Source organism: Quercus robur, chromosome 6 (genome assembly GCF_932294415.1).
Source record: "Quercus robur chromosome 6, dhQueRobu3.1, whole genome shotgun sequence".
NCBI classification, from domain to species: domain Eukaryota; kingdom Viridiplantae; phylum Streptophyta; class Magnoliopsida; order Fagales; family Fagaceae; genus Quercus; species Quercus robur.
This window is the reverse complement of record NC_065539.1, coordinates 28,088,384-28,114,579: the sequence shown is the minus strand read 5'-3', so window position 1 is coordinate 28,114,579 and position 26,196 is coordinate 28,088,384. Positions and strand designations below refer to the sequence as shown.

Sequence of the window (26,196 nt, the reverse complement as noted above, 5' to 3'; positions counted from 1 at the left end):
TAAGAGACTCATTGTGATTGGCAGGACTGATCAACAGTCTTCACCAATATAAATTAACCGCGAACTCAAAATATAGGAGCTAAAATAGTATTAAAAAAAAAAAAAAAACAATTTCTTACCTGTGAAATTGCGGGCCAAAGCCAGACGAACCCTTGGAAAAAATAAAAATAAAAAATAAAAAAGAAAGAAAAGGAAAAATAGATAGGTAAGCTAGAAACATTGTGAGGTGTGGATTACACTACAGGGCCACCACCTACCCACCAAGAAAATAGTATAAATAAATAAATAAATAAAAAGAAGATTTTTTTTTGGAGGAACATAATATAAAAGAAGAAGATTTTTAAGGAAGGGTATTGTAGTAATTTGGTAACCAAATAAACTCCTTCAAATAGGCCCTACAGATTCAACCCAGAACTCGCAGCACTTCATTGAATTGAATTTCATTTCTGCTCTTCTCTCTCTGTTTGTCCTCCTCAGATCAGAGTCAGTCCATAAAAATGGATCCCGTGAACGCTTGGGGAAACACACCTCTGAAAGCAGTGGACCCAGATATCCACGATCTAATCGAGAAGGAGAAGCGTCGTCAATGCCGTGGCATCGAGCTCATCGCTTCCGAGAACTTCACCTCCTTCGCTGTTATTGAAGCCTTAGGCAGTGCCCTGACCAACAAATACTCAGAAGGCATGCCCGGTAACCGATACTACGGAGGTAACGAATTCATCGACGAGATCGAGAATCTCTGCCGATCTCGAGCCCTCCAAACCTACCGTCTCGACCCAACCCAATGGGGTGTCAATGTGCAGCCATATTCAGGTTCACCAGCTAACTTCGCTGCCTACACCGCTGTGCTTCAACCACATGATCGTATCATGGGTTTGGATCTTCCATCTGGGGGTCATTTGACACACGGGTATTACACCTCTGGTGGGAAGAAGATCTCTGCTACCTCCATTTACTTCGAGAGTTTGCCTTATAAAGTGAATTCCACAACTGGGTATATCGATTATGATAAGTTAGAGGAGAAGGCCTTGGATTTCAGGCCAAGGTTGATCATTTGTGGTGGGAGTGCATATCCAAGGGACTGGGATTATGCTAGGTTCCGTTCTATTGCTGACAAATGTGGAGCCCTTTTGCTTTGTGACATGGCTCACATTAGTGGTCTTGTTGCTGCTCAGGTATATCTATATATATCTTTCTTTTTCTTTTACATAGATCTACATCAAATTGTAACTTGGTAGCTCATCCAGTAAATTTTTCCTTGTTTTGTCTAATAAGAGATCTGGGTCCAAAAACCAATTCTTCTCTGCTAAAGAAAAGTATCATGGAGTCTTAGGATTAGGTTTAAATAAAACAAAAAAATAAAAAAAACAAAACAAAAGTTGTAACTTCAATCACAATTGAGTCTCAGAATATCTATTTTTAATCTTCCGTACTTTAAGACTGCCTCAAAATTTCGTTGTTCAGATCTTACATGCAAAGAAAAGCATCTCTGGATTGCAAATCCGTTATTGGGTTTATTTTTAAAGATCCAAATAATTACATTTGTTGTTGGGTGTAGGAAGCTGCAAACCCCTTTGAGTACTGTGACATAGTGACAACCACAACCCACAAGAGCTTGAGGGGTCCCAGGGCTGGTATGATCTTCTACAGGAAGGGGCCAAAGCCAGCCAAGAAGGGCCAGCCAGAGGATGCAGTTTACGATTTTGAAGACAAGATCAACTTTGCTGTCTTCCCATCCCTTCAGGGTGGTCCTCACAATCACCAGATTGGTGCACTTGCTGTTGCTCTAAAACAGGCCATGACACCTGGCTTCAAGGCCTATGCCAAACAAGTTAAGGCCAATGCAGTTGCCCTTGGAAACTACCTCGTGGGCAAGGGATACAAGCTTGTCACTGGAGGAACTGAGAACCACCTTGTTCTCTGGGATCTTCGCCCTCTTGGCTTGACTGGTATAACAAATGACTCAATCACTTAGTTAAAGTAACTAACTGTTTTGGGCATTGCATTGATTCCACTAATGCAATTCTAATTTCTTGATGCAGGCAATAAGGTTGAGAAGCTCTGTGACTTGTGCAATATTACTGTGAACAAGAATGCCGTGTTTGGTGACAGCAGCGCCTTGGCTCCTGGAGGAGTACGAATTGGTAAGTACAACCATATAAATAAAACTGATTTAAATAATTAGCATCTTTTTCTAATTACATCTGAAAGAAAGCAGAGGCCTTCATAAAACGTGATATTAGGTTGTCATTCTCTGAATGAGATGTCTAAGTTACTCATCTTTAAATGGTTGTATAAGCATCTCGTGAGAATGATTTTTAGAGAGCTTGACTTGTATGATAGTTTAGTTTAGTGTCTTATATTGTGTTGAAATAAAATAATATTCTTCAATCTCTCTATCAAAGTCACCTTTTCCTTAGAAGCATGTGACAATTTATATCAGTGATTGCTTTCCACCTGGTAGAAAGATTTAAGGTGGAATACATTGTTCATGAAAACAAACAATTATTGTATTGTAATTTTCTGGTACTTGAATTTGCTAAACTTCTAGATATCCAGCTTGATTACTATACCTTTCAGTTGTTGATAATTTAAAGAACTGATTTTCTTTATCTGTCATGACTAAATAAGTAATGGTGAGTGTTTTTGACAGGTACCCCGGCCATGACTTCAAGAGGGTTGGTTGAGAAGGACTTTGAGCAGATAGGTGAGTTCCTTCACCGAGCTGTTTGTGTCACCTTGAGCATCCAAAAGGAGCATGGAAAGCTATTGAAGGACTTCAACAAGGGCCTGGTGAACAACAAGGACATTGAAGCCCTCAAGGCCGATGTTGAGAAGTTTTCATCCTCCTTTGACATGCCTGGCTTCCTGATGTCTGAGATGAAGTACCAGGATTAGAAATATGGAGCTTATTCACTGCTAAAACCATAAGATTCTGAGTCCTTACATCATAAACTCTCTTGGAGTTACCTAATGTCCACAAAAAATGTGGTGAAAAGAAAAGCTTTGTTTTGGCATTTTATCGTAGGTTAGCTGTTTCATTTCCAAAGGTTTTTTTTTTTTTTTTGGTCTGTGTTATGAGAGTTTGATATCTATCCTCTCAATAACAAGTTGTGCTTTTTATTTCCATATTTTTTATTTTAGCAAATCGTGTGCTCTCGTTCGCACTTCTAATAAACAATGAAATTGCAGTTTCTGTAGATTTTCTTCTCTTTTTCCCTGCCAAAATGAGATTATGGTTTTTGCGAGAACGGCCGTGGGCTACATTGTTCCCCTTGCATTAAAGAGTTACGTTTGTACTTCACCAATCCAATTGTCACGAACTAGTTTTTTAGAATGTGCCTTATTGAAGTTTTCTATGCAATTGATGTGTTTTCTGCTAACATCATATGATAGGATTTCAAAGATGTGTGTCCGTTTAAAAGGTCATGATTCAAAAGTGAATAAATTTAGTGTCTGGATTTTGGCAACTCATAACCTTGGTTTCCTTTAGCCATAATTAAATTATATATGAGTTGGCAAGGTCTGGACCCTAAAATTATTTAACTTTGAACCATCAAGGACACTATTTCAGTTTGAAATGGAGAGAATCCAGCCCGTGCTAATTGACAGCTTCTAAATTACTAATATTAAAGGATGCATATGGATGTACAAGAAATGAAGAAAGTATGACCATATTTCATTCTTAATTACTCAAAGCACATGTAAATAAAAACGAAGTTACGAAATTAAACAAATCGCCGGTTATAACGTCAACATAAGTTAGAACTTAGAACCGAAGACCTGTGAGATGGGAAGTACGATAGAATCAATTAAAAAAATTTAGCAAGAGGACTAACACAAGTTCTTTTTTTTTTTTTTTTTTTTTTTTTTTTTTTTTTTTTTTTTTTTTTATGACTACCACAAGTTTTATCCCCGTTTTGCTTCCTTTCTACGTCCCTGGCCTAATTGGTTATCATATTTGCCACCGATGTCCAAAATTAAGCTCTAGAGTGAGGAGCGGAACATCTTTTTTAGCATATTTTTCTAGAGTAATTTTCAGTACTCTTTATGTACAATGGTATAGTACACCCTTCTTAGATAATAATGTGGCAAAAATAGTCAAATATCATCATTGGTCAAAATAATTAGTATTCTATTATTGTTTGCAAAATATTTAGCAATTTATTACTTTTTTAAAATTCGAGTATGTGAAACTCGAGATTCAAAATATTAAATTTTATAAAAAACTATTATGATGGCACCCGTTGACCTGAAATTTAGAATTAGTAATGCCACGTGAAACTCGAGTTTTGTAAGTATGAGCTCCATGTTTGAAAGTCGATTTCACCATAATGGAGTTCCTTGTTGTGTAGTGTTGCAGTGTAGCCGTAGCTGCTGTAGCCGTAGCAAGTTCCAATTGACTCTCAATCACTACCACTGTCTATTACTAGACAAGCTTAAACTGTAACTATTACTTTTTTTTCTAAAAAAGAAAGTTACACTTCAGTACTTATTCAATTCCACCTACGTCACACGCTCACTTGTCCCACAGGCAATTTCCTAGTATATTCTTTTTAATTGATATATATATATATATATAATACCACATTACCACCCACCATTTTGTCAATTTGTTTGTATCATTAATGTTACTATCCCACCTATCCCTTACTTGCTTTCATTACTCTTCCATAAGTCATATTTCTCTCTGCAATACAGCAATACTACCATCCTCTCTCTCTCTCTCTCTCTCTCTCTCTCTCTCTCTAAAGATATGTTGGATACCACTCCACGCCACACATTCTCCCTGAAGATATGTTGCAAAAAATCTGTCCTCATTTGTTCAAGAACCCGTTTGGTAATGTTATTCTAATAAACATTGTTTAAGTTTTTTAAAAATATGTGTGGATAAAATAGTATTGTGAAATATATATATATATATATATATATATATATATATATATTTTTTTTTTTTTTTTTTTTTTGAAGGGGAAATATAAGATTGCATTGCAAATAAAAGGAGATACAATAGAAAACCTATCAGGCAGATTAGTGCAGCATATCAGCTTGTACAAATGGATCAAGAAAAGAAGGGGTAACCCCTTTCCACTAATGGACAGACCTATTACTACGGGCAAATTGGGCCAGGTCGTGGGCTGCACAGTTAAAAGCCCGATTGAGGTGCTTGAAGGAGCAGTAAACAAAAGATGATTGAGCATGAGAAATGTCCTGAATAATATGCCCGTACAGGGTTCCAAAGGCAGAGTCGTTGATGGCGTTGATCACTGTGAGAGTATCGCCTTTAAACATAACCCGAGAGAGTTGTAACTCTTGAGCAAGCAAAATACCTTGCTCCACTGCAAACACCTCCACCAGATCAGCCGAGTAATGGGACTGAAGAGGCTTACAGTAGGCAGCAACGATTTGGCCTTTGTAGTCCCTAATGATGACTCCTATGCTGGACGACTCTTCAAGATCAAATGAAGACCTATCAACATTGACTTTAAAGAAACTGGGTGGAGGAGGAGACCAGCAGGACAAGTGAGAGGGTCTAGGAGTGAATAAATCTATAGTTACAGCGTCTTTGAGTTCCTCAGTTGAGTTTTTAGCCATCTGCCAAATCTGGGAGGGGGAAGAGCACTTATCATCATGGGTGACCTTGTTTCTGTTGAACCAAATTGCCCATGCAACAGTGAGGAACAGCTCCAAGTCAGGGGATGGTTTGTGGGCTAAGATGTATATGGCCGGATCATGGAATGTCCATTTATTCCTTTGGATTATCTGCAGTAACTCAAACCAACAATTCCAAACCAGATTAGCAAATTCACAATGGAGCAAAGCATGATGGATGGTTTCTAATTCCTTACCACAGATTGGACAATCGTTGCTAGTAGTGATGCCTCGAGTGCAAACCTTTTCCCTTGTTGGCAGCCCGTTGACACAGGCCCTCCAAGTAAAGATTTTAACCTTTGCAGGAAGTTTGAGGCGCCATAGGTTCTTCCAAAGAGGCTTGAATGGGTCTCCTGCTGAACTTTCCACTTCTTCCTTTGCTTCAACCAAGCCATGGGCGGCATGGTACGCACTTTTTACAGTGAATTCACCCCGGTTGTTCCCCATCCAAATTAGTTTGTCATCAGGTAGACTGTGGCTAAGGGGAATTTTTAGAATTGCATCAGCTTTAAAGGGGAGGAAGGCGGCTCTAATCATTTCAACTCTCCACCATTTTGTGGCCGGATCAATGAGAGAGGACACCATCGGATAAGTTGGGAGGCTAACGAGAGGGGAGATGACTTTGTGTGTGGAAGGGGTAGGAAGCCATTTGTCATCCCATATGTGAATTTGTTTTCCATTGCCCACACGCCACCGGGTACCTTTTCTAATAACCCTAAGGCTATTGAAAATGCTCCTCCAAGAGTAGGATGGTGAGGAACCAAGTGTTGCACTAAGGATGTCACCGGTGGGAAAATATCTTGCCTTGAGAACACGGGCAATAAGGGAGCTCGGATTAGTAAGAATTCTCCAAGCTTGCTTTGCCAACCAAACACCCCCAAATTTGTGTTGTTTAAACAATGAAAATTGTTATTTAAATACCTCAACCAAACACCCCCAAATTTTTAAAGAAAGTCACCCTTTTTTTTTTTTTTTTTTTTTTTTTTTTTAAATTGTTTTTCTTAAAACTCGAGAACTCGAGCTTTAGGAATTCAAGTTTCAAAATAGTGGTAGATTGCTAATTATTTTGCAACCAATGATAAATCACTACATATTTCGGTCACAGTGGTATTTGGCTATTTTGGCCCACAATTAAACTTATTATAGAATCCACCATTCGTGTGAATAAAGGTATCTTTGTAAAAGAAGAATGTATTTAGGGACCGATTTTTAGGGGTTAGATGAGTATTCAGGAAGTTGGGCACTTGTGTAAAACTGAAATATCATTACGATTTAACCAAAGCCAAAGATCAGGTGGCTCTTTTTTCTTTTTCTTTTTCTTTTTTGATATTAAGGTAAGAAATGACAAATATGTAGACCAAAAAAAAAAAAAAAAAAAGGGTCTCCGTTCTTTAAATTTGTGAAAAAAGTAGATTGACCCATAGATGGGGCAAATTATAGTAATCTGTTCGAGGGTGTTCAGTGGGTATAGCTCATTAAAAAAAAAAAAAAAAAAAAATGGAAGGTTCACTTTGCAAACTTGTTTTTTAGATGAACCTTGGTCCTCCATTCATGGATCAGGTGGGAGGTGGTTTAGTATATAATTTAAATGATAAATACTGGTCATTTGCAAAGCAACGTTCAGCCGCAATATGATGTTTCTCAAGTCCTGTAAAGTATAGACATTCATCTTACATTGAAACTAAATGGATGCAATACTTTAAGCATCTTGGTCCTCTTGCCTTCAGCTTGTGGTTTGGTTAATTAATACCACAAGAAAGGAGAGAGTAAATCCTCAAGCTTCAACTAGCTGTAATTGAATTCTCTTGCCCTCAACATCATCATGATTTCCAACTAATCCAAACGAATAAAAATGCATGCAGCCAAAATTCCTTGTTTAACGTTGCCTTTTGTAAAGCCCACATCACATCATTAGTGCATGATAATTAATTTTTTACTATACAAGCTTACATATTCTGGGATTGTGCCCATTCTGTAGAGAACTTTAAATATGCAGCAGCTACATCCCAATAAATGATAGTATGCATAAGACACATTTGGAGAATCCTCAATCAAATATCTCCTGGGCTTCAATTATACTGTGCTGACTGAAAAAAAGAGCGGGACAAGCTAGGGTGATTGGACTGAGTCTGAGTGTATAAATTGAATTTAAGTCGAAAATATAAAAATAAAAAGCAGAAGAAAAATCAGATCAAGCAAGAAAAAATTATGATCTTACTGGTCATCCTTTGCGACCCGATAATATTTTTCTGCATGCTGTCGTTGACCGATTAGTTGAGCAAAACGCTCATCATGAGTAATCACTATCAGCTGAAAATTTTCCTGGCCCTTTCTGTCCTCCATAATTCTGAAGAAAGAGGACAGAAGATGGGTAAATGCAGGCCTTCATTCTGTAATGGACTCTCAAGTGAAGATAAGTAAATTCATACCTCAGAAGAGCTGCAGCTAGACTCTCAGCATTTGGGCCATCTAAGTTTGTGGTCGGTTCATCTAGTGCTAGTATACCACAGTTGAGGCAGAAAGTTTCAGCTAATGCCAACCGTATGATCAGGGATGCAAGAACCTGAACTAAACAATTATTTTCCAATTCCTTGTAAAAGAAAGAGGCAGTAGAATACAAAGTACGCATTTAACGATCACTCACCTTCTGCCCAGCACTACACCTTCCCCTCATTTCTAACTCTGCATCACCAGTCTGCATGAGAACCTGTATTAAAAAAAAAAAAAATGCAACAAAAACAAAAGAAAAGTTATTGATGAATAATAAAATGTTACAAATTACACAATGGGTGATCTTGAACCCAGAAAATTTCACTCCACCTTGCTCTTACATAGAAAGGAGGCACATTTGAGCTAAAACTCGTTGGCAAAGCTATAATAATAATAATGATAAGAGAAGGAAAGAAAGAACAGTTGAAAATAATTTCCATACCTTGTAGCTGTAAGAACGAGTCCCAGCACCTTCAGAATCTGAATGGATACTTATGTAATCTATATCTTGTCCTCTGTAAGTTTGCTGCCACAATTCTCTTATAATTTTATTTATTTCCTCCATTTTCATTGTGTGGAAGCGCATAAGTGCTCTGAAAGGATATGGATGAAGAGAAATGATTATCAAAACATTGTCAACATTCATAAGAGAACTTTCATCATCAGTTTTGTACCAGTAATAAGAACCATAAAACAATGTCTTTTCTTTTCTTTTTCTTTTTTTGGTTGAATAAAACAGTGCCTTGTCTAATCCACTATTTTTCAACATCAGGTAATGCTGAGTAATTTAAACAATGCCTCTGCCGAATATGGCCCGAGAGAATTCCATCCATGGAAAAATAAAAAATAAAAAACCAAGTTATTAGATAATTAAGAATATAGAGATGTCTATTGGAAAAATATAGATGATTGCAGCAATTAAAGAGAGATGGGAATGTGATAAATTCTATAGCAATAACTGCAATATAGACAATCTGTTCTCTATTGCTATAGAATTTAAAGATAGTAAATTTACTAACACTTAGATCTTTTCTCTCTCCTTCATCCCCAAATTGCTATAGAATTTATCATATGCCTTAGATTTAGCCTTTTGGACAGGTAGGCTGCTATAATTCTAGGGGTGGCAAAATTGGACACGATCCGTGAAACCAACATGACATGACACGAAATTAGTAGGTTATGGGTTGAAACTTAATGGGTTAATGTCATATTCAGATTGACATGATTGACCCGTTTAATAAATGAGTTGTGCTAGTGTTCAACATATGGAACCCATTTGACCCGTTTAATTAAATGATATTTTACTAATATACCAATCAAACCCAAGGTACATAAACTTATTAGTTGTTGTGGTTTATTTTCTTTGACATATTGTGATTGATTATTTGTAATATTTAGATATGCTTTAGTTTTGAATGATTATTTGTAATGCAATTACTTGTTAGTTTTGAATTTTATATTAAAAATATTTATTTCTTTGTTTTTTCATAAATTTTTTTTTTTTTTTCATTTTGAAAAAATTTGATAAACAGGTCGACACGACTAACCCGTTTAATAAATGGATCGTGTTAGGGTTGAGGAATCTTGACCCATTTAACAAACATGTCGGGTTAGTGTTGACCTATATAGTTGAATACTTAAGAGTTGACACGACACGAACCCGACACGCCAACACGAACTGTCACCCCTATATAATTCTCTCTTTTATCTAATTGCTGCTTGAACCTCTTTACTATATCTTAAAATTCAACCATATCTTTCTAGGTCTCTCTATAGTGGAGTTAAATTCACTTGTAAATTTAAAGAGAGATGGAAAAGCAATTGTCTTAGTTACCATACGATAAATTCCATAGCAACCATAGCAATATAGACGAAAAGAAATAGAGACCTGGAAAGATCTTCATATGGTTTTAATTGACCTAAAAATAGCATAAGATAGGATCCTAGAGAGGTTATGTGTTGAGTTTTAAAAAAAGAAAGCAGTTCCTCTAAAGTATATTAAGTTGATTAGGGATATGTATAATGGAGCAATAACTAGTGTAAGAACAAGTGGAGGCATCACAAATGAGTTCCTTATTACTATAGGTTTGCATCAACAATAATGATGGATGAGCTCACTAAATCAATTCAAGAAGTCCATTGGTGTATGCTTTTTTTTGCAGATCTATTTTTTGGGAAAAAGTTTGGTTCCAAATTGATATGGAGGTATCTTGCTCCAACCTATGATGTGGCAATTAAAGAGACTATTCATGTGTAGTTTTGGTTACATAACTTTTTAAATGAGTCATGTGATTTGTAATATACATAAATAGTCTTATAAATTGCCACATAATGGGTTGAAAAAAATGGCTCCACAACCTTTGTCCATAGTATGAAACTAGAGGTGGTGTTAATTTCAAATTAGAAATTTGGCAAGATGCTCTAAACTCTAAAGGCTTTTGATTAAGTAGGATTTACAAGAATACATGGAATGTAAGTCAAGTAAAAATAGGAACAAAAATGAAGGGGCAGTAAGACTCGATGGTCAAGAAATATTAAAGAGTGATAACTCATAAAATTGGAGAGATCGATGAGGATATAAATCATAGAATAAGAGCACGGTGTATGAAGTGGAGAAGTACATCAGCAGTATTATGTCATCTCAGAATAGCTAATAAGTTTATAAGACAAACCATGCTCTATGGTATTGAATGTTAGACCAACATATTCATAAAATAATAGTAGTTGAAATGAGAATGTTAAGATGAACTAGTGGAAATACATAGAAATATTGGATTTGAAACAAGGAACTTTGCTTGAAGATACAAGTGGCCCTATTGATAAAAAGTTGAGGTAGAGCCGCTTGAGATGGTTTCATAATGTTCAAAGGAGAGCGATTAATACACTAATGAGAAAGAGTGGGTTAATTCAAGTTGAGGGAAGGAAAATGGTAGAGGAAGACCAAAACTAACATTAGTTGATGTAGGATGAAATCCGCTATTTAATTTTTGTAATTTATTAATTTTGGTATTTTTATGTAATTTCATTATTTTAGGTTTAGGGTATTTACTTCCTTGTTTTTAGGTGCTTTTAACGTTTTTTAGGTCAAATTTCGTTCTCATTATGGTTAGGTATTAATTAGGATTTATTTTAGAATATATTTTCTTATCTTTCAAGTTTTACGGAGCCTTTAAATAGGCCTCTAAGTTTGTATACGTTTTTAAGAGATTATTATTAATAAAATTCAGACTATCTATTGTTCTCTCTAGTGATTCAAGATCTATCACCTTGTAAATTCAAATGACTCCTCATGGATTTGAGGTTTACTACCATAAACTAATCTGTTAGTTTCTGTTCCATCAAAGAGAGCATCATGTATGCTTTCTTCAGGCTTCCACGACATTAGTTGTTATCAGAACCTTGACTTACCCTAGTTTGATGGCTAATGGTGTGATGGTAACCACCACAATGACAACGACGAAGTTGAAGAAACAATCTTCACTAGGGCTGAGTTCCACCAATTTCCTGAAGAGAGACAACAAATTATGGGCGTAATCTGGCCAGGGATTTCTACTCTTCTTGCTAGGAAATCATCTCACAACAATAATGATCAATATATTCAAAGACGCACTCCTAACTACAAGAAAATTCTATTCTTTGATGGAGATGGTTAAGTTGGATTTTATTGATTGGCTTCTTGATTTGGAAGAGTATTTTAATTTTTGGAAGATATGTTATGAAGAAAAAGTATGGCTTGTGTTTAATAAATTAGACGGTGAAGCAGAGGAATGGTGGGAAGACATTCAAATCGATAGAAAGTGTCAAGGTAAGCATCCAATTCACTCTTGGCAAAGAATGTAAAATGTATTGATTTATTTATGGTTTCCTCATGACTATTATGATATACTAGATTATACAAGTGTTGACTATAGATCTATATATTCGTATGAAAAACAATATGTTCAAAACAGGAAAGGGCAACCACAAAACAAAAATTATTACAACCAAGTCCATGTTTCAAGATAAGAAAAGTGTTTGAGGGTTGACAAGATGCAACCAATTTCTAAAGAAAATTTTGAAGTTGTTGAACTGAAGCTTAAAGATAGCACTTTCCAAAATTTTGATGAAGAGGTCAAAGAAAAGAAGATTTAGTTGATTATGGATAATGATAGAAATCAAGAGATAGTAGTTATTGAGAATATTGGGGAAGGTCCAATTGAGATGAGGATGAGTCCATCACCCACAATCACCATGTTCCAGTTGGTTTGCTGAAGATGACTACCCAATCTATTGATTTTCTTGGAGTAAAGAATTTTGATTTTATCATCAACACTTTGTTGATTGATGTTGCAAATAAATTGAAGGCAAATGAGAAGAAATTTTATGCTACACTATACAAAGGATACAAGTTTCAAAATTGAATCAAGTTACTAAAGCATTCAAAGTATATGTTTATTTCGAGAGAAAGATTTCAAATCTCAACTATTAACTCAAGGACAAGCTTTTAATGCCTTTTAGGTCAAATTTGATTCCCATTATAGTTAGGTATTAATTAGAATTTATTTTAGAATATATTTTTTTGTCTGTCAAGTTTTACTAGACCTTTAAATAAACCGCTAAGTCTTAAATGTTTTTAAGTGATTATTATTAATAAAAGGGTCTGGTTAATGTGTGCCCTTAGGGCACACATTAAGCTATCCATTTTTGGAAACAATTTCTCAGGAATTGAAAAAGCTGTCAATACTTTTTCAATTCTCGAGAAAATTTTTTCCAAAAATGAAAATTATTGTGTGCCCTTAGGGCACACATTAGAAAAATCCTTAATAAAATTCAAACTTTGTCTATTCTTTTCTCTGGTAAATTATAGATCTATCACCTGATGGATTCAAGGGACTCCTCGTAAATTCGAGATTTACTACCAGAAACTAACAGTTTAGTTTCTATTCCATCAAAGAAAGCATCGTATGTGCTTTCTTTAAGCTTCCGCGACATCATTAGTAGAAATTGTTGAAAAGAACATTTCAATTATGGAAGTTACATAAGAGTATAATTTCAAATGGAATAGAATGGCAAAAAAAATACATGTGGTCAACCCTAATTAATCTTATGAAGATGCATAGCCAACCCCAAAAAATTTGAGACCAAGGCTTTGTTGTTGCTGACTAATAAGTAATACACACATTCTGGGTCTTAACCAGACAACTTCACCCTTCAAATTGTTCTTCGATGAGGGTGTGGCATTTGAGCTTGAGCTCATTGGCTAAAGCAGGTATAATTAAGTGAAGGCATTGGAGGGCAAAAGGAGCATGGATCATTACAGAGAGAAATATAATGTCTTATGATTCTGTTGGATTACCAGTTGTCCTAAAGGTTGAAGCTTTAAAGTATGACAACAGTGTTTATTTAGCATGCCACAAACTACAGCCCATCATGTCTTGGCCTGCCAAACAAGTTATGACAAATTTGGGCCTTGCACGTACATAATAGAAGAATTTACTAGAAAGGAAGTCACAAAGACTAAAGGTAAGTATCTCATAAACAATAAGACTACAATACCTAGGTGAACCATCATTTGCAGAAGCGACATTGCATATTAAGCATACCACACTCTAAAACATGAATCAAATGTAAGCTTTCCCCTCAAACCTGAACAGATATGGGCCTAGGAAGTGGGACAAAAATGCCGATATTTGAAATTTTTTTGAACTTTATGTATAAACCATGTATGAGGTTCCCCTCTTTTCAACTAAATTGCTTACTACTTTTTTTTATAAGTAAATTGCTTATTACTTATCCACTGCCTCCCCCCACCCTCAAAAAGAAAAGGAAAAAAAAAAATTGGGTCAATTCACGTACTTGATTTAAAAGAGATATGCACTGCATAAAGCAGAATGTAAAAACAATATATGTAGCTTATCCCAAATGGGTAAGCGTTTTACCACGAGTATAACACAAAGATAAATTCTTTTAAAATAATAGCATAATGCATTGGTTTAAGGGGTTGCCCATAATCAAACATAACTGAATAAATTTAGGAAGACTTTAAACCTTGATTAAATTATAGCGGGTGATATAAAGAAACATATGAATAGTAGTATTTATCCAAGAATCTTACTTGTCAAGCGCATTGTAGTATCTGTCCAGGTCCTTGTTTGCCATCTCTGTTGTCTGTCAAAATAAAGTTCAGGTTAATAATACAATGGAATGAGTAGCAAAGGAGAAAACCTAAAAAACATATACCACCTTAAGCTGGATTAGCTGATCAAAGTACCGCTTGTCAATGTCCTTGTATTGTGCCTGTTTAAGATCAATTTTGTTTTTTGAAATATTACTTTGGTAAACGGACGTCGTTCCATGACACCTGTTTAACTGCCATGAAAATTACCAAGGTGTTAATTCTTTTCATATAAGTAAAGGACTGCTTCAAAACAAAATTTTAATAAGTGAACTTAAAAGCATAAAAAAGGTGTATAAGATAGAAACCACATTCAAATCACTCTTCAGCTATTGGCCTTCAATGTGTTTTAGAATGTGAGCACTTGCAACCATAACTTTCTTAGTAATGGCAATTAGTCACCTTTTTCTCCACTTCTTTCTTTCTCTCCCCAAGCAATTAGAACTTAATGTCTTTCACATTTAGGGACCAAAAGTGTATTTTAGTAAAAAAAAAAAAAAAAAAGACTAGAGTACACTTTTAGCCCTAGAACAAACTCTTTCAAATTTTCATCCTTCAACCTAATTGCACACACTAACCGATCCTCTAACCTACCTTGCACTTCACATTCTGCAGGTCCAGCACCATGAAAGGAGTTTTCATCTTCTATATCATCATTCTCATCCCCGTGGCTGAACAAGTTTTCTCCAACACAAGTGCATGGGTAACTCACCAATAAAATAAAAAAGACAAGGCCTTTGAAATGCCATGTGATGCGGGAGATGCAAGAAGATTATTATTTAGCACTATTTATGTTTGCAAGTCAATTGTATTTTATGTTTTAGGTCCTAGTAGTTTATTAGGCTATTAATATTTTAATTTAGAAGTAAGGTTATTTTTGTAATAAGGAAATTAGGGTTTCCTAGCCAATTAGAACTAGGGTTTAGCAATTTTTTATAAGCAACCTATTGTACTCCATGAGGAGTTAGTTGATATTTTGATAAATGAAAAAATGACCACTTGGTCTCTTTCTTTGGTCTGGTGCTGACTCCAGACCCACCCTAGGTGCTGACTCCTAATGGTTTTCCCGCTTGGTGCTGACTCCAAGCAAGGCCTAGGTGCTGACTCCTAGGTCATATCCCTTTATTTTATTGTTGTTTTAGTTTTGTTTTGGTTGTCCTACATCAGTTTTGGTATCAGAGCAAACATCGATTTGTTTGAAGCATCGTCGCAGTCAATCTAGAACCAGAAAAATATTACCAAAAAAAAAAAAAAAAAAATCCATTCACCTTATTTTTTTCTACCACCAGAAGGTTACCCATCAACCCAAGCTCTTAGACCCAACAACCAACAAACCCCACAGCCAGATCTGGTCAAGTTCTTTCAAGAAGTTTCTTCACACGCCACCACCCATTAGAAAGCCAACGCTCATCCCACGTCTGTCAAATCGCACCATAGTGAGCCCCACCACCATCCTCTTCTTGGTATTGCACCACCATGACCCTCAATTGCCCAGCACCATGCCTCCGCAATCCCTTCCATCTCACAAGTAACAATAACTAGCCTTTTATTTAATTTAAAACCCCAGCACCTTATTTTCTATTCAAACTCTTCCCGATCATTTTTTAATTTGCAACCCCACATTGTTTTCCCACTAAGAACAACTTGGCCCGGTCCGTCTGAAATAAAGAAATCAAATTGAAACCCATTAAACTACTTGACGCAGTCAAAACAACAAACTCATTGTACACAGTCACACAAGCCCTTGACCAAACCCATTTCATTAACAAGACCCCAAGTCTAGCTTTATACCCAAACCCTTGGCTCCGGTTTAAAATAAAGAAATCAATCAATATAGCCTTTTGCCTTTAATTGACAAACCATCGGCCCCACCAAGCCCACTCATCACTAGTGTTCCAACCGTCAGGTTTTACTTGGTAAGGCCACGGCAGTGCCTTCTTTAGTGGGCCATACTTAGCAAGTCAAGTTGGCAAAATCTTTTTGCCCAGTGAGCTATGGTAATATTAGAAGCACCTTATTTTGATGGTTGTAAAACTAATCCACAGGATTTTGTTAACTGGATGAATGGGATGGAGCAATTCTTTGAGCAAGCAAATTTTGTGGATAACAAAAAAGTCAGGTATGCAAAGTTGAAGTTAAAAGGTGGAGCACAAATGTTTTGGGAAGATCTTGAATATTTCCGCCATCGAAAGTATGAACCTGCCATTAGCGTGTGGGAAGATATGAAAGAAAAGTTTTGTGATGAGTATTTGTCATCGTACTTCTGAGCTAAGTATCTACCACAATCTCAATGCAGTACTTTTCAAGTTGAAGCAAATACAATGAATCACCATCCCATTTCATGTCCTCGGTGCACTTTTGAACAAAATACCAAGGAATTAAAGAAATTATCTGAAAAGCTCACGAAAGGTGTTCAAGACATGATTGCTCAAATGAAGCAAATGAAAACTCAAACTGATTCAATTGGGAAACCAAGGATAATTGGTCACGATGAAATTATTGCTGCCCCCATAGAAGACAACATTGATGATGATATCTTGGTAGTGGAGAAACCTCAAGTAACAACAAAGCCTAATGTTGACAAAGACATACATGCCTCGACAAGTGTTGCTTTAACATGCATGCAAGGAAACGAATCTATTGAAGAGCAGCAAGGTGTAGAGATGGTTTCTAAAGAGAGTATTATGTTAGAGAGTGCACATGGTAACACCAAAGCCTAATGTTGACAAAGACATACATGCCTCGACAAGTGTTGCTTTAACATGCATGCAAGGAAACGAATCTATTGAAGAGCAGCAAGGTGTAGAGATGGTTTCTAAAGAGAATATTATGTTAGAGGGTGCACATGATGTAATATTGGAAGCTAATGAATCTGCTTTTGATCAGCCTTCATGGTGCATGAAGACGAATAGTTTGCTAAAGTGGAGAAAGTGGATAACATAGTGCTTCCAATGGTTCAAGATAAGATTGTGTTGACTCCACACATTGATTTTGTTATTCCAGAAGAGTTTGACATGGTGGAATTCAAGGTTTTTCTTTTCTCTGTGCTCCCTAAGGTGATTCCAGACTTGAAGCAAGTGTTACTTGTCAGCATCCTAATCTTTCAATACTTTAGAACTCGAGGTCAAGTTTAGCATCCTAATCCTTCAATGCTTTAGAACTCGAGGTCGAGTTTTTTTCAACCAAAGGAGAATGATGCGAGAGACGCAAGAAGATTATTATTTAGTATTATTTATGTTTGCAAGTCAATTGTATTTTTATGTTTTAGGTCCTAGTAGTTTATTAAGCTATTAGTATTTTAATTTGGAATCAAGGTTATTTTTGTAATAAGCCAATTAGGATTTCCTAGCCAATTAGAACTAGGGTTTAGCAACCTATTGTACTCCGTGAGGAATTAGTTGATATTTTGATGAATGAAAAAATGACCGTTTGGTCTCTTTCTCTGGTATAGTGCTGATTCCAGGTCCACCCTAGGTGCTGACTCCTAGTGGTTTCCCTGCTTGGTGCTGACTCCAAGCAAGGCCTAGGTGCTAACTCCTAGGTCATATGCCTTTATTGTATTGTTGTTTCAATTTTGTTTTCGTTGTCCTGCGTGGTACTATCATGTTATTCAAATCAACATGTGTATGCAAACCTTCTATGTCCAAAATAACACTTTCAAAAGTTGCATCAAACGCTTAGTGTGCATCACTCTCTTGAATAGTTTCTTTTATATGAACTGAAGTATTCACCTATAAACTATCATCATCAAAGTAGACATCAAAGGTTGGTGGAAAATCCTAAACTATAGAACAAACTCTTTCAAATTTTCATCCTTCAACCTAATTGCACACACCAACAGATCCTCTAATCTACCTTGCACTTCACGTTTTGTAGGTCCAACACCATGAAAGGAGTTTTCATCTCCTATATCATCATTCTCATCCTCGTGGCTGAACGAGTTTTCTCCAACACAAGTGCATGTGTAACTCACCAATAAAATAAAAAAAGACAAGGAATTTGAAATGCCATGCCTATGTCCAGTAACTACAGAAATGATTAAAATAACCTCAAATTAATAAAACAGAGGCTGAATCTAAATCCAAATAAGATACTAGAGAACTAACAAACTACCAAACACTGGTTTCAAACATTTTTATTTTAGCTAAATGCAATGTACATTGCCTAGGTTCAGCTTCCTTCCAAAGAGTATATTTCTTTTTCATCTAGATAAAGCCCTATAGCACCAAAGATTCTCAGCCGTAGGACACATCAGAAATAGCAGTTCCAGTAGTGAAAGCTGTGCCCAGAGGAAGAAGGGACTTGACACAATACTCCACAGAAGCTACCCCCTAATTCCGACCTCCCAGTCTCACTTTCTCCCTCTGCCCTTCCCCTGTTACTGCCCAAAAATGCATATTAAAAGACATTCACCAAGACTTGAGATTTATAGTCAGGCTGCAGCCCACCTAATTTCACCAGCTTCTTGCATCTTATCCCATTTTCCATTATGTCTCAAACTTTTGTTGTATTTGATTGGCAAAGGGAGGCATTTTTAAGGCATTTAAAAAAATAAAAATAAAAAACAGCGGATGAAATGGGCCTCAATAATGAAGCCCATATCTCAAAACTAATCCATGCCAACCCACAAAAGGTAATTAAGTAAATACCTCTACCTATTTTAGTCTGGAGGCCCCGCCACTATCAGCCCAAGCACTCAGCTCACAAGCCATATCCAAAGGTTAATTTAGTCACTCCCCGATATACCAAACACAGCTTCTACTTAGAATTCCAAGGCTCTCTCGGTCATCATGGAGCCCATCTCTGTGGAGGTTGAGAACCCACAGGATGCCAAGCTTATCTTGCAGGACTAAAGTACCATTCCGTTGGTATCGGCACTGCCTTGCACTGGTGGTCTTGGAGCCCAATACTAACACCGCAGGTGATTTGACAGAATTTCAACAACAAATCCAGAAGCTTTTATTTGATCATGCCGTCAACGCGAGTAGATCATGGGGAGCTTCAAACAAGTGGATTTTGGAACTCTGTGATGGGAGAAGAGTGGTGGTGCCAATTGAGATTGGGACACAGCGGGCAGATTTCTCTAGGGTTTTAGTTTCTGATGAAGAGTTTTAAGGTTATTGAAGATTCAAGGAAATTCTCTTAGAGGATGTAGATTCCGTGAATTGGTCTAAGGAAGGTGATGAGATGGTTGAGCTCAACCATGTGAGGATTATTCAGAACCCCTGAAAGTGACTCCCTTGGCTATATCAAATCCTTTTGAGGCCGAGGATGTAGAGACTTCTTCTGTTTCTTTGGAAGATGGTGAGTCTGAAAAAAAATCTCACCTGTCACCTTGGGTTAGAAGTAAGTTCCAGGAGTTTGATACTTTTTTAGAGACTCCAGTTGAAGGTTTGGAAGAACTAGCAACTAATATCCTCTTGGTTGTTGAAGAAAAATTGAGGCAAAGGGCTGCTGAGAATGCTCAAAATAAATCAAAGGGAGGAGGGAAGGGTTTACAGGAGTTGAGGAGTTTATTTAGTTTTGTTAATTATGATTCCTCCTCTGTTAAGTCTCACAGCTCCAATTGGGAAAGGGCTTTATTTGCGTCTTAATGAATCTAAAGATAGTCTCTTGGAATGTGAGGGGGTTAAATGAAAGGGATAAAAGGCTTCAAATTAGGAATTTTTTTAGAATATGGCGGGTTGATATCATTTGTCTGCAAGAGACCAAGATGGAGTTGATCATCAACGGTTTTATTAGAAGTCTTTGGGGTTGTCATTATGTTGATTGGGTTTACTTGAGTTCTATGGGTGCTTCGGGTGGGATTTTGGTTATATGGGATAGGAGGGTAGCAGAGAAGTTGGAAGAAACGGTGGGGAAATTTTCGGTTTCCTATAGATTCAAAAATGTGGGGGGATAATTTTGAATGGGCTGTTTCTGATGTTTATGGTCCTAATGTGGATAGGGAGAGAAGCTCAATGTGGGAGGAGTTGCTGGGTCTTTATAGTTGGTGGAATTTGCCATGGTGTATGGGTGGTGATTTCAATGCAATTCATTTTCCTTCTGAGCAATTGGGGGCTGAAAACTTCACTCAAGGTATGCAAGATTTCTCAGATTTCATTTCTATTCATGGGTTAATGGATATTCCTTTGGAGGATGGCAAATATACATGGTCCAATTCTATGTCCGGATCTAGGATAGAACATTTTCTCTTTTCGCTGAAGTGGGAAGATTTTTATCCCAATATTTATTTAAAAATATGGTTGTTCTTATCATACCACTTTCCAATTTTGTTGGGGAGTGACGAAGTTCAAAAGGGACGAAGCCCTTTTCATTTCAAAAAAATGCGGCTTCAAGTGGATGGTTTTGTGGGGAAGGTAAAGTCTTGATGGGATTCTTATCTTTTTTATGGTACTCCTAAGGTTGGCTATGAAGTTGAATGCTTTAAAGGTAAATTTAAAAAGGTGGAATGAAACAGAGTTTCAGAATGTAACTATAAATAAATAAAAAATGAAATGGTGGAATGATTTGAATGCTCTGGATTCTATAGATGATAATTCTTCTTTATCTGAAGATGAGAAACTGGAAAAGGAGAGGATTAGTATGGAAATTGAAAAGACCACTCTATTGGAAGAGACTAGTTGGAGACAAATGGCAAGGGTGATATCTTTGAAGGAAGGGGACAACAATACACAAATTTCTCACCAGATGGCTAACTCAAAGATCAGGAAGTTATTGAAGACAGTATTCTTCCGTTTTATAAAAATCTATACACTGAAGATAAGGCCCATTGCCCCCATGTGCTGAATTTTCCCAAGATCTCTAGGGATAAAGCTGGTTGGTTGGAGCAGCTGTTTGATGAAGCAGAGAGTTTTGGAGTGGTTAAGGATTTCAATGGCTACAAAGCTCCTGGACTTGACAATTCCTATGGCCTTCTTTCAAACTTGTTGGGACATTTTTAAAGCCAATCTTCTGGCAGTCTTTCAGTACTTTTTTGATAATGCTCAATTGGAGAAAAGTTTGAATGCCACTTTTTTTTTCCTTCATTCCTAAAAATTTGGATGCAGTGAAGGTGAAATATTTTCAGCCTGTTAGTCTGATTGGGGTATATGCAAAATCATTTCTAAAGTCTTAGCTAACAAGCTGAAAATGGTGCATGGGGACATTATTTTTTTAATCTCAGAATGCCTTTGTTAGAGAAAGGCAGATTTTATCGCTAACGAATGCTTGGATAGCAAGCTAAAATTAGGAGTTCCTGGGGCTTTGTGTAAGTTGGATATGGAGAAGGCGTATGATCATGTGAACTAAGGCTTTCTTATTTACATGATAGAGCGTTGTGGCTTTCCTGATAAATGGAGGTGGTTTTTTTTCTGCATCTCTACAGTCAAATTCTCAATCCTCATCAAGGGAGTTCCTTGTGGGTTCTTTGAGAGCTCTAGGGGCATAAGACAAGGTGATCCTTTTTCCACATTGTTGTTTGTCAATGTCATGGATGCTTTTAGTAAAATGTTGGATAAGGCAGTGAGGGATGGTCTCCTGTTTGGCGTTAGTGTGGCTTCTATGGGTAACTCCTTGCAGGAGACTCATCTTCTCTTTCCGGATGATGCCTTGGTTTTATGTGATGTTGTTCTTGATCAGATTTTGCTTCTTCGACTGATGCTTTTATGGTTTGAAATAGTCTCAAGGCTGAAAATTAACATGGGCAAATCAGAATTAGGCCCTGTGGGTGTGGTTCCAAATTAGTGGAGTTGGTTGATGCATTAGGGAGCAAGCAAGGTTCACCCCCGATGTAATATTTAAGCCTTCCTTTGGGTGCTAAATCCAAAGAGGAGATAATTTGGAATCCAATTATTGAAAAGGTGGAAAGGAGATTAGTGGGATGGAAACACTTGTATAAAGGTGGTAAAGTTACCCTAATTAAGAGTACATTATCTAATCAGTCTACTTATTTCCTCTCTTTTTCCTATCCTGGTGGATGTTGCAAACCAAATTGAACAACTTCAATAGAATTTTCTTTGGAGTAGTTTGGGGGATGAATCAAAAATTCACTTGGTAAAATGGGCTTCGATTTGTGCTCCTTTTCAATCTGGGAGTTTGGAAATTAGAAATTTAAGATATTTTAATGAAGTTTTTCTAGGAAAATGGTTATGGATATTTGGAACTAAACGAGAGGAATTGTGGAGGAGAGCAACAAGGATTAAATATGGTTGTGAAAGGGGAGGTTGGTGTTCTAATCCTGTGGAAGTCCATTAGTTGTGGCTGGCCTACATTCTCTCAATACATTCAATTTAAGGTGGGGGTTGGGTCTACAGTTAAATTCTGGCAGGATGTGTGGTGTGGGGATACCCTCTTAAAAATGTGTTTTCTGGAATTATTCACAATAAATTGAAATAAGGAGGCTTGTGTTGATCCTATGAAGTTCTCCAATGGAGTTCTGTTTTGGGATTTGAGTTTTATTAGAGCTATTCAAGATTGGGAATTGAAGTCTTTATCCAATTTCATGGATAGTATTTATGGAATCCCATTGAGGGGGTGAGGATAAAATTTGCTGCATGCTTGCTAAGAAAAGGGGTTTTAAGGTTAGTTTGTATTACCGGGTTTTGACTGGAAGTAGTGATCAATCCTTCCCTTGGAAGTCTATCTGGAAGCCTAAGGTTCCTTCTAGAGTTACTTTTTTTTTTTTTTTAACTGTAGCTTTGGGGAAGATGTTGACAATTGATATTTTACTTAAGGGGAAGATTTGGATTTGAGATTGGTGTTTTATGTGTAAAAGCAATGGGGAATCAGTAGATCATCTTCTTATCCATTGTCCTATTGCTACGGAACTGTGGTCTATGGTGTTCACCTTGTTTGGCATTCATTAGGTAATGTTGAAGATGATTGTTGATCTTTTAGCATGTTGGCAAGGGAAGTTTGGGCGATCAGAATGGTGTTATAGATGGTCGTTCCTCATTGCTTGATGTGGTGCATTTGGCGAGAAAGAAATAACCGAAATTTTGAGGATTCTAAAAGAACAATTCCTGACCTTAAACTTTTCTTCCTCAAAACTTTATCAGACTAGTCATTTATAGTAGGCAGTCATTCTATTTTTTTGGTTTTTTCTTTGATGGATGCTTGTAATTAGTGTTTTTGATTGTTCTTGTCCCTAGTGTATACTTCCTGTATACTAGGGCAACTTTTTTTTTTATATTTTAATTAAAAAATCTCATTACTTATATAATAAAATAAAATAAAAGGGAAGATTACATTAGGTATTTTAAAATCTTAGTGGGTGAAAAACAAATCAATACACCCAAGGAATTTGTGGAGAGAGAAATCAAAGAACTTTCAAGGGTAGGAGTTGTCGATTGTGAGGGCCAAATTGATGTTTGTCAACTCCTTTTTTCATTCGCTGGTAGTAGATGCGGGCTGGGAAGACCAAAGGATATTGTAGATGTCATACTCTTTGTATTTTTTGAGAGTTCTTAGGGCTTTAGGAGGAAATAGATATAGTATTAGTATACTCACCGAACTAGAGAATGGTTGTACTTTATATTTTGGATCTTAATACAAATATTCATTACCCATCATTAAAAAAATAAAAAGTATATAAATAAAGAAGAAGAAGAAGAAGAAGAAGATAGCATAACCATACAAATAATTCTACAACAGCTTTGCATGATTTATTGACTTTACATCATATCAAATACTAGTTTCTGCTCTATAGTTAAAAAGGAGAGGGAGGGGGCACGTCTCCATGTTTAAAACAGACACCAAACATCAATGAATCGGCCATGCTACTTAAATTGGAAGGCAAATATACAATAAGGTGTCTGTAGTATATATAAATACCTCTGAAAGAAGTCTCTCTCTTTCCTGGGCAAGCTTTCCAAGTTCAGCTTCAAATGTTGAAACCCCACCAATCTTCAATATTCTTTCTTCCAGTGATTCAATGTCACGGGTAAGTTCATCTACTTCGGCCTTTGTTTTCCTGTAATTCAAGTTGTCCTCAATGTTTCGTCTTAATTGATCTTGATTCCTCATCAAGTCTTTACTTTTGTTTAGTTCAGCTAAAATTTCCTGCTTCCTAATATCACAACTTTGGAGCTGAGATTCTGATAGAGATTTCTTTTCTTGCAGTTCTTTCAGCCTATCTCCTTTCTTTAAATCATGATACCTGTTAGAACAATATGATGATCAAGATCAACGCATTGGAGACCTTACACATCAAATCTCGGGCTCAAAAACTTACTCTTTAATTTTAGAATTAATTTTGAGAAGACTCTCGACTTCCTGCTGGTAATTTCTTTTTTGCTCAGACTGCCCCTCATATTCGCGATTAAGCTTAGCTTTCAATTCATTGTAGTCACTCAGAAATTTATCTTTCTCCTTGGATAAAGGGCCAAGAGCCTCCGTCAAATGCTGAGAGTAACAAAAAGATCATTGCATTGTGCATATCAATACAATAATGATAAAACTTTCTTTTCAAGAAAACTGCACACAGTAAACAAGGTAGAGCAAAGAGTCCAAGGTTTCCAAATCTTGTGGCCCTAAGAGATATACAACATTAAGCATTTGGTTAGGTTCTCTTATATCTGAAGATGCACAGCACCACCTACTTGACCAAACTTATTGAAATGGAAAATTAGACACAGATAACTGATGTATCCCATAATCAATCACATCACAAACTAAATAATTGCAAGTTCTATGATAAGACAACAATAAAAAGAACTCACTTATGAATGGAAGCACTTGCACATTCAGATTGGGAAGAATTACCCTCAGGAAATCTATTACCAAATATTGCACTTTTCTTGGGGAAACTAGATTACTTGAGAAGCAAACTGTTCTTACTTGTATAAGTCATGGGCAAAACAGTAATATCATTTAATCACATATGTACATAATATTTATGTGTGTGAGGGTAATTAAATTTTGTGCCCTAAAATCACTTCGCCAAAACAACCTTAATTCCACAAAACATCTTCTAATGTTGATAGTGGTGCTTGAAGCCAAAAACAAGTAACAACTGAGTGAGTTTTTTGCACAGGGAAGGGGGGAAGGGAATGGGAGGAAGCAACAGATTTATTTTTTCCATCAAGACCACAAGTATTTTCTCATCTCACTATGTCCTTCCAAATTAGTTTTTCAGTTTCATTTATTAGGTTATTTGTCAACAAAAAGTCATTGATTTCATGACAACTAAACTCTTCAATCTCTTTCTCCATTATAAGAGCACTAGCATTAGCTCTTCTAAAAAATTTAGCATTTGACAAATCAAAAAGTTACTTCATTTACTATAACATACCATTTTACAAATCACTCTACTTCACATCTTTTAATTTTCACTTCTGTTTATTTTTTTATTAATTTCAGTCTCTCTTTCACTCTCTTCCTCTCTTTGACACACCATTTTACAACTCATTCTACATTACATCTTTTTAATTTTCAATTCTATTTCATTCTCTCCCTCTCTCTCTCTCTCTCTCTCTCTCTCAAAACAGCCACACAAAAATCCTTCTACATTGCATGAGCTAAATCCACTCCTCTCTCTCTCTCTCTCACCTTTCTCTCAATCTCTCATCTCTCTATTTGGGTTGAAATTGGGTTGTGGGGTCACAATTTTAGGATGACGATGACCGATCGGCTGGATTTTTTGGGTTTGCTATGGTGGTGAAGTGCTAGGATTGCCTCTCTCCTAGGTTCATTGATGGTGGTGGATGGTTTTTATCAGCGGCCAATGATTGGTGGGTTTGGCCGATGATTGGGTTGGTGGATTTGGTGGTTGAAGGTGGTGCTTGACAGCACGAGCTTAAATGTGGGTTTAGCCGGTGATGGGTTTGGCTTTGTGGGTTTTTCTGTTGGATTTGTTTTCTGTGATAGATGAGTTTGGCTGGTGATTGGGTTTTGTGGATTTTGTGGTTGAAGGTGGTGCT

The 26,196-nt window shown here is 36.6% G+C and overlaps 2 protein-coding genes across 3 annotated transcripts in view; one reads left to right on the top strand and one right to left on the bottom strand.

The window, feature by feature from the left end:
• The first annotated feature begins 414 nt into the window (after nucleotides 1-414).
• On the top strand, nucleotides 415-3,200 carry LOC126688408 (serine hydroxymethyltransferase 4). Its single transcript, XM_050383085.1, has 4 exons — nucleotides 415-1,175; nucleotides 1,559-1,949; nucleotides 2,043-2,144; nucleotides 2,654-3,200. The coding sequence occupies exons 1-4, from the start codon at nucleotides 498-500 to the stop codon at nucleotides 2,896-2,898; spliced, it is 1,416 nt and encodes a 471-aa protein (XP_050239042.1). The 5' UTR covers nucleotides 415-497; the 3' UTR covers nucleotides 2,899-3,200.
• Nucleotides 3,201-7,257: 4,057 nt separating this feature from the next.
• Nucleotides 7,258-26,196, bottom strand: part of LOC126688406 (DNA repair protein RAD50) — a 49,389-nt gene continuing 30,450 nt past the window's right edge. Inside the window, exons 18-26 of one of the 2 annotated variants that reach the window (XM_050383081.1) lie at nucleotides 24,510-24,679; nucleotides 24,110-24,434; nucleotides 14,365-14,490; nucleotides 14,237-14,289; nucleotides 8,585-8,735; nucleotides 8,297-8,359; nucleotides 8,082-8,215; nucleotides 7,871-7,999; nucleotides 7,258-7,739 (exon numbers count right to left, since the gene is read on the bottom strand). In XM_050383081.1, the coding sequence (XP_050239038.1) occupies nucleotides 7,700-7,739; nucleotides 7,871-7,999; nucleotides 8,082-8,215; nucleotides 8,297-8,359; nucleotides 8,585-8,735; nucleotides 14,237-14,289; nucleotides 14,365-14,490; nucleotides 24,110-24,434; nucleotides 24,510-24,679 (1,191 nt within the window). In that variant the 3' untranslated portion in view covers nucleotides 7,258-7,699. Of the gene's footprint in view, nucleotides 7,740-7,870; nucleotides 8,000-8,081; nucleotides 8,216-8,296; nucleotides 8,360-8,584; nucleotides 8,736-14,236; nucleotides 14,290-14,364; nucleotides 14,491-15,669; nucleotides 15,955-24,109; nucleotides 24,435-24,509; nucleotides 24,680-26,196 lie in introns of those variants that run through there. The other variant, XM_050383082.1, reaches the window with a different exon arrangement.